Source organism: Salmo trutta, chromosome 26 (genome assembly GCF_901001165.1).
Source record: "Salmo trutta chromosome 26, fSalTru1.1, whole genome shotgun sequence".
NCBI lineage: Eukaryota > Metazoa > Chordata > Actinopteri > Salmoniformes > Salmonidae > Salmo > Salmo trutta.
Genome location: NC_042982.1, coordinates 47,038,544 through 47,051,858, shown reverse-complemented (window position 1 = coordinate 47,051,858; position 13,315 = coordinate 47,038,544). Strand labels below are relative to the sequence as shown.

Sequence of the window (13,315 nt, the reverse complement as noted above, 5' to 3'; positions counted from 1 at the left end):
GGGGATCTCTATTGCTGTCAGAGATATTAAAGGGGATCTCTATTGCTGTCAGAGATATTAAAGGGGATCTCTATTGCTATCAGAGATATTAAAGGGGATCTCTATTGCAGACAGAGATATTAAAATGGGATCTCTATTGCTGACAGAGATAATAAAGGGGATCTCTATTGCTGTCAGAGATATTAAAGGGGATCTCTATTGCTGTCAGAGATATTAAAGGGGATCTCTATTGCTGTCAGAAATATTAAAGGGGATCTCTATTGCAGACAGAGATATTAAAGGGGATCTCTATTGCTGACAGAGATATTAAAGGGGATCTCTATTGCTGTCAGAGATATTAAAATAGCCTCCAATACCCTACTCAACAAGCTGGATGCAGTCTATCACAGTGCCATCCGTTTTGTCACCAAAGCCCCATATACTACCCACCACTGCGACCTGTACGCTCTCGTTGGCTGGCCTTCGCTTCATAATCGTCGCCAAACACATTGGCTCCAGGTCATCTACAAGACCCTGCTAGGTAAAGTCCCCCCTTATCTCCGCTCACTGGTCACCATAGCAGCACCCACCTGTAGCACGCGTTCCAGCAGGTATATCTCTCTGGTCACCCCTAAAGCCAACTCCTCCTTTGGTCATCTCTCCTTCCAGTTTACATTTACATTTACATTTTAATCATTTAGCAGACGCTCTTATCCAGAGCGACTTACAGTAGTGAATGCATACATTTCATTTCATGCATTTTTTTGTTGTTGTACTGGCCCCCCGTGGGAATCGAACCCACAACCCTGGCGTTGCACACACCATGCTGGCGTTGCAAACACCATGCTCTACCAACTGAGCCACAGGGAAGGCTACTGCCAATGACTGGAACGAACTACAAAAATCTCTGAAACTGGAAACACTTATCTCCCTCACTAGCTTTAAGCACCAGCTGTCAGAGCAGCTCACAGATCACTGCACCTGTACATAGCCCATCTATAATTTAGCCCAAACTGCTACCTCTTCCCCTACTGTATTTATTTATTTTATTTATTTTGCTCCTTTGCACCATATTATTTATATTTTAACTTTGAACTTTCCTCAAACTACAAATCTACCATTCCAGTGTTTTTCTTGCTATGCTTTATTTACTTTGCCACCATGGCATTTTTTTTGCCTTTACCTCCCTTATCTCACATCATTTGCTCACATTGTATATAGTCTTATTTTTTTCTACTGCATCATTGATTGTATGTTGTTTTACTCCATGTGTAACTCTGTGTTGTTGTATGTTGTCGAACTGCTTTGCTTTATCTTGGCCAGGTCACAGTTGTAAATGAGAACTTGTTCTCAACTTGCCTACCTGGTTAAATAAAGGTGAAATAAAAAAAATTAAAAATAAATAAATAAATTAAAGGGGATCTATATTGCTGTCAGAGATATTATCATCAGTCAGCTAGCAGATGACACCACTCTCTTTATGAAAGATGCTGACTAGAACAGTCAATATTGTAAATATTTTTCCAAAGCATCTGGTCTTTGCCTAAACCTTAATAAGTGTAAATTGTTTGCTGTTAAAGACTGTGAGATACCCTCTGTATGCAATATTCCAGTCAAGGAAAAAGTAACATACCTTGGGATTATCATATCTAAGGATCAACAGGAAAGATTATCATTACATTTTATACCTATTATTGAAAAAAAAAAAAGAAGTTGAACCATTGGTGGCAGAGGGATTTATCCTTGAAAGGTCGAGTACTGCTTTCTAAAGCTGAAGGTATCTCCAGACTTACTATGCAGCCCAGTCCCTACATGCAACCCAGGCCCTATATCTTGACAACAAAATAGGTAAAGCGGTTAACCAGGTGCTTTTCAACTTAATCTGGAAAAATCGTACACATTATATTAGGAAATCTGTCGTTATGAACTCATATGAATATGGTGGGGTGGCAGAGTAGCCTAGTGGTTAGATTGTTGGACTAGTAACCGAAAGGTTGCAAGATCAAATCCCCGAGCTGACAAGGTCCTTCTGCCCCTGAACAAGGCAGTTAACCCACTGTTCCTAGGCCTTCATTGAAAATAAGAATTTGTTTTTAATTGACTTGCCAAGTTAAATAAAGGTAAAATAAATAAATGGTGTTCTACATTTTTTTGATTTTCCTACTTTGAATAATACTTAAGATAAATTGGGCTAAACATTTCTTAAAGAATCGAACTTCAATTTGGGATTTCATCCCTCATTATTTCTTCTCCTGTTTTGGTGACTTCAATTTTATGTTACTTTGTAACTATAGTAACTATAACATTGATCAGATTCCTACTAAATTATCTGCGTTTCAAAACAGGAGAAGATATAATGAGGAATGAAATCCCAAATTGAAGTTCGATTCCTTAAGAAATGTTTAGCCCCAATTTATCTTAAGTATTAAGATAAATTTACCCCATAATGACAAGGAGGAAACAGGTTTACCCCATAATGACAAGGAGGAAACAGGTTTACCCCATAATGACAAGGAGGAAACAGGTTTACCCCATAATGACAAGGAGGAAACAGGTTTACCCCATAATGACAAGGAGGAAACAGGTTTACCCCATCATGACAAGGTTAAACCAAGATGAAACCAAGATTGAACTCTCAACCTGAATGCCAAGCGTCACGTCTGGAGGAAACCTGGCACCGTCCCTTATGTGGATCATGGTGGTGACAGTATCATGCTGTGGGGTTGTTTTTCAGCGGCAGGGATTGGGAGACTAGTCAGGATCGAGGGAAAGATGAACGGAGAAAAGTACAGAGAGATCCTTGATGAAAACCTGCTCTAGAGCGCTCAGGACCTCTACCCTAAGCACACCTCCAAGACAACGCAGGAGTGGCTTGTGGATAAGTCTCTGAATGTCCTTGAATGACCCAACCAGAGACCTGACTTGAACCCAATCGAACATCTCTTGAGAGACCTGAAAATAGCTGTGCTGCAATGCTCTCCATCCAACCTGACAACACTTGAGAAGATCTGCAGAGAAGAATGGGAGAAACTTGTAGCTTTGTCATTTTGGGGTATTGTGATGTCATTTTGGGGTATTGTGATGTCATTTTAGGGTATTGTGATGTCATTATGGGGTATTATGATGTCATTATGGGTTATTGTATGTAGATTGATGAGGGGGGGGAAAAGTAAGCAATTTTAGAATAAGGCTGTAATGTAACGAAATGTGTAAAAAGTTCCGAATGCATTGTATGTATGTATATATATATGCATTTCACACACAATCATAATTTTGTATTCTCTTTATATTTGAAATCCAGCAGTCTGTTGAAACGTCCAATGAATCCACAAATGTAGTCAAACATTGTCTGAGACAAAATCCTTTAGTATTATAAAAGATCAACATAATTGGTTATGATACATAAATACCTTTAAATGATCAGCCAGTGTAAACAAATGTTTCTGAAATGAATGGAAGCCACAGTCATGGAATGTCATTTATTTTCTTTAATTACGTAATTGGCACAGATTGGATAGCAGAACAAGCATATCCTGCTGGAAGTGGAATATGAGCTGTCTATTTGATTTGGCATATACTGTAAAATTATATTGTCATTGTATCTAAAGCTAACTAGGAATACTTTCAGCAAAGCCTTCAAAAAATGTAATTGTGATTGCTATTAAGCTCAGAAACATATCAATTATACAACAGCAATTTGTTCAACAATACAACACTTTCCCACAATAGTTCCCCATCATGTTCTCAGGAACATCAGAAGTTCAGCAATTTCAGTTTCCACATGTTCTCTTTAATGTGTGCAGCTATCCCACATACAGAGTCTTTTCAAGTGCAGAAATACTTTGAACTGAAGACGTGAATGTCAAAGAAAGAGAGAGAGAAAGAGAAAGAAAGAGAGATAGAGAGAGGGGGAGAGAACGAGAGAGAGTAGGACAGAGTGAGAGAGTGAGTGGGAGAGAGAGACAGAGAAGGGATTGAGAGAGGGAGAAGGAGAGAGAGAGGAGAGAGAGAAGAAGAGAGAGAGAGAGAGGGGGAGGAGAGAGAACAATAGATGTGTCATATTTGTCAGTAGTTAATGTGTGTTTAGCTTGGCGGCTTGACCTTGATGTGGGATTTACACATAAAATAATGTTCAGAAGTGACAATTGTTCTACTCTTAGTAAGAAAATACAATCTCCTTTAATAATACATACAAATAGTTTACTTCCAACTCAATAGACATTCCACACACACACCACACACACACACTACACACACAACACTCACACACACTACACACACTGCACACACACACACCACACACACACACACACACACACACACACACACACACACACACACACACACACTACACACACACACACACACACCACACACACACACACCACACACACACACACACACACACACACACACACACACACACACACTACACACACACACACACACACACCACACACTGAGTAGCGTCTCTGATTGAAGAGGGTTAAATACCTGTTCTCTTTAATATCTGAGACCAACGCTCACCTTCCGCTGACTAGGATAAAGATAATTGAGAGAGGTCAGGTATTATATAATTACTACCGATGATTATCATGCTCTCAGCGCTGAAACCTCCATGTTGCTTTGGATTATATCTGTATGGCTCATTGGACACAGACTAGCCTGTACAGACTAACATACTGTATATAACAGCAAGAAAGACCGTTTCTTAAAGACTAGCCTTGTTGTGTCCATTTAGCCCCATGCTGCTGCCACAGACCAGTAATATACACAATCTGACCATGTATTATGTTTCATACCCAAAACATTTCAGGATATGAAGGCTTTCTAGCTGGTTTTAGAAACATGTTATATTATATACATGGTATAATGGTATATTATATACATGGTATAATGGTATACTATATACATGGTATAATGGTATACTATATACATGGTATAATGGTATACTATGTATGTTATACTATATACATGGTATAATGGTATACCATATAGATGGTATAATGGTATACTATATACATGGTATAATGGTATACATGGTATAATGGTATACTATATAGATGGTATAATGGTATACTATATACATGGTATAATGGTATACCATGTATGTTATACTATATACATGTTATAATGGTATACTGTATACATGGTATTATGGTATACTATGTATGTTAAACTATATACATGTTATAATGGTATACTGTATACATGGTATTATGGTATACTATATACATGGTATAATGGTATACTATGTATGTTATACTATATACATGTTATAATGGTATACTGTATACATGGCATTAGGGTATACTATATACATGGTATAATGGTATACTGTATACATGGTATTATGGTATACATGGTATAATATATACGTCGCCCTGCTTGCTTAGCCGTAGCATTGCCACCCACTATAGCTCACACCGAGACTAGAACCCGGGACCTTTGTCTCCCAAGCGCGTGACCACCCTCCTGAAACGTTCTTACACAGTTGCGCTACCGGAAAGCTAGCAATTGGGCGATGATAGAGTAGACATTTTAGCTAACAAGAGATTACACATCCCCATCTATTACCTCTGTCCAACAGTAACAATCACTACCATAGAACTGTCAGTATATCTCTATGACACAGACCCTCTCTGCCTCCAGATCTGTGTATATCTCTATGACACAGACCCTCTCTGCCTCCAGATCTGTTTATATCTCTATGACACAGACCCTCTCTGCCTCCTCCAGATCTGTGTATATCTCTATAACACAGACCCTCTCTGCCTCCAGATCTGTTTATATCTCTATGACACAGACCCTCTCTGCCTCCAGATCTGTGTATATCTCTATGACACAGACCCTCTCTGCCTCCTCCAGATCTGTGTATATCTCTATAACACAGACCCTCTCTGCCTCCAGATCTGTGTATATCTCTATGACACAGACCCTCTCTTCCTCCAGATCTGTGTATATCTCTATAACACAGACCCTCTCTGCCTCCAGATCTGTGTATATCTCTATAACACAGACCCTCTCTGCCTCCAGATCTGTGTATATCTCTATGACACAGACCCTCTCTTCCTCCTCCCGATCTGTGTATATCTCTATGACTGACACAGACCCTCTCTTCCTCCTCCAGATCTGTGTATATCTCTATGACACAGACCCTCTCTGCCTCCAGATCTGTTTATATCTCTATGACACAGACCCTCTCTGCCTCCTCCAGATCTGTGTATATCTCTATAACACAGACCCTCTCTGCCTCCAGATCTGTGTATATCTCTATAACACAGACCCTCTCTGCCTCCAGATCTGTGTATATCTCTATAACACAGACCCTCTCTTCCTCCAGATCTGTGTATATCTCTATAACACAGACCCTCTCTTCCTCCAGATCTGTGTATATCTCTATAACACAGACCCTCTCTGCCTCCAGATCTGTGTATATCTCTATAACACAGACCCTCTCTGCCTCCTCCAGATCTGTGTATATCTCTATAACACAGACCCTCTCTGCCTCCTCCAGATCTGTGTATATCTCTATAACACAGACCCTCTCTGCCTCCAGATCTGTGTATATCTCTATAACACAGACCCTCTCTGCCTCCAGATCTGTGTATATCTCTATAACACAGACCCTCTCTGCCTCCTCCAGATCTGTGTATATCTCTATAACACAGACCCTCTCCTCCTCCAGATCTGTGTATATCTCTATAACACAGACCCTCTCTGCCTCCAGATCTGTGTATATCTCTATGACACAGACCCTCTCTTCCTCCAGATCTGTGTATATCTCTATAACACAGACCCTCTCTTCCTCCAGATCTGTGTATATCTCTATAACACAGACCCTCTCTTCCTCCAGATCTGTGTATATCTCTATGACACAGACCCTCTCTTCCTCCAGATCTGTCCACTGCTGTCCAGAAGTTCTCTCAGTCCCTCCAGGAGTTCCAGTTTGAGTGTATAGGAGACGCAGAGACGGACGACGAGGTCAATATCGGTAAGTCTTCCAACCAGACCGGAACGAGGAGGGTTTCTCTCTCTCCCTCTCTCCAACTTTTCGTTTTGAGCTACAGTCTGTTAGTTTTTACATTGTGTTTTTTAATTTGGCCCGGTTGGTTTAACATTGTCAAACATTAAACTAATTAAAATTCCTGCAAGTCATTTGTTTTTTTGAGAAAAATGCTCACTTTAATTTATTATTATCAGGAAGCATCACTTGTTTGTCCAAAACTTCATATTACTTTCGCTTTGTTCTTCGAGCATCATGCAGAAGGAAACAGCGCATCGCCACTGAATAGACTGTATACAGTAGTCCAGGGATAAAACAGCACATAGCCACTGACTAGACTGTATACAGTAGTCCAGGGATAAAACAGCACTGAATAGACTGTATACAGTAGTCCAGGGATCAAACAGCACTGAATAGACAGTATACAGTAGTCCAGGGATAAAACAGCACATAGCTACTGACTAGACTGTATACAGTAGCCCAGGGATAAAACAGCACATAGCCACTGAATAGACTGTATACAGTAGTCCAGGGATAAAACAGCACATAGCCACTGAATAGACTGTATACAGTAGCCCAGGGATAAAACAGCACATAGCTACTGACTAGACTGTATACAGTAGCCCAGGGATAAAACAGCACATAGCCACTGAATAGACTGTATACAGTAGTCCAGGGATCAAACAGCACATAGCTACTGAATAGACTGTATACAGTAGCCCAGGGATAAAACAGCACATAGCTACTGAATAGACTGTATACAGTAGTCCAGGGATCAAACAGCACATAGCTACTGACTAGACTGTATACAGTAGTCCAGGGATAAAACAGCACATAGCTACTGACTAGACTGTATACAGTAGTCCAGGGATAAAACAGCACTGAATAGACTGTATACAGTAGTCCAGGGATCAAACAGCACATAGCTACTGACTAGACTGTATACAGTAGCCCAGGGATAAAACAGCACATAGCTACTGAATAGACTGTATACAGTAGTCCAGGGATAAAACAGCACATAGCTACTGAATAGACTGTATACAGTAGCCCAGGGATAAAACAGCACATAGCTACTGAATAGACTGTATACAGTAGTCCAGGGATAAAACAGCACATAGCTACTGAATAGACTGTATACAGTAGTCCAGGGATCAAACAGCACATAGCCACTGAATAGACTGTATACAATAGTCCAGGGATAAAACAGCACATAGCTACTGAATAGACTGTATACAGTAGTCCAGGGATAAAACAGCACATAGCTACTGAATAGACTGTATACAGTAGTCCAGGGATAAAACAGCACATAGCTACTGAATAGACTGTATACAGTAGTCCAGGGATAAAACAGCACATAGCTACTGAATAGACTGTATACAGTAGTCCAGGGATAAAACAGCACTGACTAGACTGTATACAGTAGTCCAGGGATCAAACAGCACATAGCTACTGACTAGACTGTATACAGTAGTCCAGGGATAAAACAGCACATAGCCACTGAATAGACTGTATACAGTAGCCCAGGGATAAAACAGCACATAGCTACTGAATAGACTGTATACAGTAGCCCAGGGATAAAACAGCACATAGCTACTGAATAGACTGTATACAGTAGTCCAGGGATAAAACAGCGCTGAATAGACTGTATACAGTAGCCCAGGGATAAAACAGCACATAGCTACTGAATAGACTGTATACAGTAGTCCAGGGATAAAACAGCACATAGCTACTGAATAGACTGTATACAGTAGTCCAGGGATAAAACAGCACATAGCCACTGAATAGACTGTATACAGTAGTCCAGGGATAAAACAGCACATAGCTACTGAATAGACTGTATACAGTAGCCCAGGGATAAAACAGCACATAGCTACTGAATAGACTGTATACAGTAGTCCAGGGATCAAACAGCACTGAATAGACTGTATACAGTAGTCCAGGGATCAAACAGCACATAGCTACTGAATAGACTGTATACAGTAGTCCAGGGATAAAACAGCACATAGCTACTGAATAGACTGTTTACAGTAGTCCAGGGATAAAACAGCGCTGAATAGACTGTATACAGTAGTCCAGGGATAAAACAGCACATAGCCACTGAATAGACTGTATACAGTAGTCCAGGGATAAAACAGCACATAGCTACTGAATAGACTGTATACAGTAGTCCAGGGATAAAACAGCACATAGCTACTGAATAGACTGTATACAGTAGTTCAGGGATAAAACAGCACATAGCCACTGAATAGACTGTATACAGTAGTCCAGGGATAAAACAGCACATAGCCACTGAATAGACTGTATACAGTAGTCCAGGGATAAAACAGCACTGAATAGACTGTATACAGTAGTCCAGGGATCAAACAGCACATAGCTACTGAATAGACTGTATACAGTAGCCCAGGGATAAAACAGCACATAGCTACTGAATAGACTGTATACAGTAGCCCAGGGATAAAACAGCACATAGCTACTGAATAGACTGTATACAGTAGTCCAGGGATGAAACAGCACATAGCTACTGAATAGACTGTATACAGTAGCCCAGGGATAAAACAGCACATAGCCACTGAATAGACTGTATACAGTAGCCCAGGGATAAAACAGCACATAGCTACTGAATAGACTGTATACAGTAGTCCAGGGATGAAACAGCACATAGCTACTGAATAGACTGTATACAGTAGCCCAGGGATAAAACAGCACATAGCTACTGACTAGACTGTATACAGTAGCCCAGGGATAAAACAGCACATAGCTACTGAATAGACTGTATACAGTAGCCCAGGGATAAAACAGCACATAGCTACTGAATAGACTGTATACAGTAGCCCAGGGATAAAACAGCACATAGCCACTGAATAGACTGTATACAGTAGTCCAGGGATCAAACAGCACATAGCTACTGACTAGACTGTATACAGTAGTCCAGGGATAAAACAGCACATAGCCACTGACTAGACTGTATACAGTAGTCCAGGGATAAAACAGCACTGACTAGACTGTATACAGTAGTCCAGGGATAAAACAGCACATAGCCACTGACTAGACTGTATACAGTAGTCCAGGGATAAAACAGCACTGACTAGACTGTATACAGTAGTCCAGGGATCAAACAGCACATAGCTACTGAATAGACTGTATACAGTAGTCCAGGGATAAAACAGCACATAGCTACTGAATAGACTGTATACAGTAGCCCAGGGATAAAACAGCACATAGCTACTGAATAGACTGTATACAGTAGTCCAGGGATAAAACAGCACATAGCCACTGAATAGACTGTATACAGTAGCCCAGGGATCAAACAGCACATAGCTACTGACTAGACTGTATACAGTAGTCCAGGGATAAAACAGCACATAGCTACTGAATAGACTGTATACAGTAGTCCAGGGATAAAACAGCACATAGCCACTGACTAGACTGTATACAGTAGTCCAGGGATCAAACAGCACATAGCTACTGAATAGACTGTATACAGTAGTCCAGGGATAAAACAGCACATAGCCACTGAATAGACTGTATACAGTAGCCCAGGGATAAAACAGCACATAGCTACTGAATAGACTGTATACAGTAGCCCAGGGATAAAACAGCACATAGCTACTGAATAGACTGTATACAGTAGCCCAGGGATCAAACAGCACTGAATAGACTGTATACAGTAGTCCAGGGATCAAACAGCACTGAATAGACTGTATACAGTAGCCCAGGGATCAAACAGCACTGAATAGACTGTATACAGTAGTCCAGGGATAAAACAGCACATAGCTACTGAATAGACTGTATACAGTAGTCCAGGGATCAAACAGCACATAGCCACTGACTAGACTGTATACAGTAGCCCAGGGATCAAACAGCACTGAATAGACTGTATACAGTAGTCCAGGGATAAAACAGCACATAGCTACTGAATAGACTGTTTACAGTAGTCCAGGGATCAAACAGCACATAGCCACTGACTAGACTGTATACAGTAGTCCAGGGATCAATCAGCACTGAATAGACTGTATACAGTAGTCCAGGGATCAAACAGCACATAGCCACTGACTAGACTGTATACAGTAGCCCAGGGATCAAACAGCACATAGCTACTGAATAGACTGTATACAGTAGCCCAGGGATAAAACAGCACATAGCTACTGAATAGACTGTATACAGTAGTCCAGGGATAAAACAGCACATAGCTACTGAATAGACTGTATACAGTAGTCCAGGGATAAAACCGCACATAGCTGCTGAATAGACTGTATACAGTAGTCCAGGGATCAAACAGCACTGAATAGACAGTATACAGTAGTCCAGGGATAAAACAGCACATAGCTACTGAATAGACTGTATACAGTAGTCCAGGGATAAAACAGCACATAGCCACTGAATAGACTGTATACAGTAGCCCAGGGATAAAACCGCACATAGCTACTGAATAGACTGTATACAGTAGTCCAGGGATAAAACAGCACATAGCTACTGAATAGACTGTATACAGTAGTCCAGGGATAAAACAGCACATAGCTACTGAATAGACTGTATACAGTAGTCCAGGGATAAAACAGCACATAGCTACTGACTAGACTGTATACAGTAGTCCAGGGATAAAACAGCACATAGCTACTGACTAGACTGTATACAGTAGTCCAGGGATAAAACAGCACATAGCTACTGAATAGACTGTATACAGTAGTCCAGGGATAAAACAGCACATAGCTACTGAATAGACTGTATACAGTAGTCCAGGGATAAAACAGCACATAGCTACTGAATAGACTGTATACAGTAGTCCAGGGATAAAACAGCACATAGCTACTGAATAGACTGTATACAGTAGTCCAGGGATAAAACAGCACATAGCCACTGAATAGACTGTATACAGTAGCCCAGGGCTCATCAACTACATTATTTATTTCATTTAACCTTTCTTTAACCTTTATTTAACCTTTATTTAACATTTATTTATCTAGGCAAGTCAGTTAAGAACAAATTCTTATTTACATCGACGGCCTCTCCCGGCCAAACCCGAACCAGGACGACACTGGGCCAATTGTGCGCCGGTAGTGATACAGCCTGGAAACGAACCAGGGTCTGTAGTGCCTTAGACCGCTGCGCTGCGCCTGTTAGCCAGTCGTCCTCTCACTTCCTCTTCCTCTCTGTTTTTATCTCTCTCAGAGGGACATAGGGGCTCAAGTGAAAAGTATTAGTGCACTATAAAGGGATTAGGGTGCTATTTGGACGCATTCATAACGTGTTCATTTTGTAATTTAGTCTGCCCAGATAGACAGAGCTGATTCCTGATTCAATGCCATAGCAGCGGGAGTAGCAGGCACGGGCCACAGCGCCTCGGGCTTCTGTTGGAAAGCTTTCTATTGACTGACTAACAGAAGCTATTGGGAATACATAGCATGGTACATCTTTGAATACGAAATTAGCACTTCAGACAAACAATAGGATTAAACACACAGTGGCAGGAGAGCTTATTCACGTTTCAAAGAATTACAATTAAATACATTTAATGGGTCTCAGAGAATTACATAGATTTAATGGGTCTCAGAGAATTACATAGATTTAATGGGTCTCAGACAATTACATAGATTTAATGGGTCTCAGAGAATTACATAGATTTAATGGGTCTCAGAGAATTACATAGATTTAATGGGTCTCAGACAATTACATAGATTTAATGGGTCTCAGAGAATTACATAGATTTAATGGGTCTCAGACAATTACATAGATTTAATGGGTCTCAGAGAATTACATAGATTTAATGGGTCTCAGACAATTACATAGATTGTTTCAAAGAATTACAACGATTTGTTTTCTGATAGTTTCTGATGTTGTTTAGTTGTATAGGCTGCAACATTGTACACCTTTGTATTGTGTTGGGATGAATCGGACTGTTCAATATCTGTTTAAAACAGATACAACTTTTTCAAAGTGTGATCCCTTGCCGCCATTCCCAAACAGCGAAAGGCCAAGATAGCAGAACTACTATCCGAGGAGAAAAAAAGTGACGGTCTGGTCATCAATGGAAACCGTTGTTCTTTCTGACCGACTTGACTGGACCCAGACAGTGAACCCATAGTCTGTGTCTTGATGCAGCATAGGACCAATCTACTTTGATGCTCCCATCTTCCCCCAGAGTCACCAGGAGCCTGTCTGTGTGTGTGTGTTGGTGTGTGTCCCAAATCGCATCCTATTCCCTATATAGTGCGCTACCTTTGACCAGAGCCCTATGGCTCTGATAGGGCTCTGGGAACAGGGTGCCAATTGGGGATACAGCCTCTGTCTGTAGGAGCAGACGGGTTCAGCTGACCTTGTATTGATTCCATT

The 13,315-nt window shown here is 40.8% G+C and overlaps 1 protein-coding gene across 4 annotated transcripts in view; it reads left to right on the top strand.

The window, feature by feature from the left end:
• The window catches only part of arhgap42b (Rho GTPase activating protein 42b), a 181,913-nt gene that overhangs the window by 20,948 nt on the left and 147,650 nt on the right, over positions 1-13,315 (top strand). For all 4 annotated transcript variants that reach the window (XM_029716076.1, XM_029716075.1, XM_029716078.1 and 1 more), the window contains exon 2: positions 6,878-6,973. In XM_029716076.1, the coding sequence (XP_029571936.1) occupies positions 6,878-6,973 (96 nt within the window). The remainder of the gene's footprint in view (positions 1-6,877; positions 6,974-13,315) is intronic.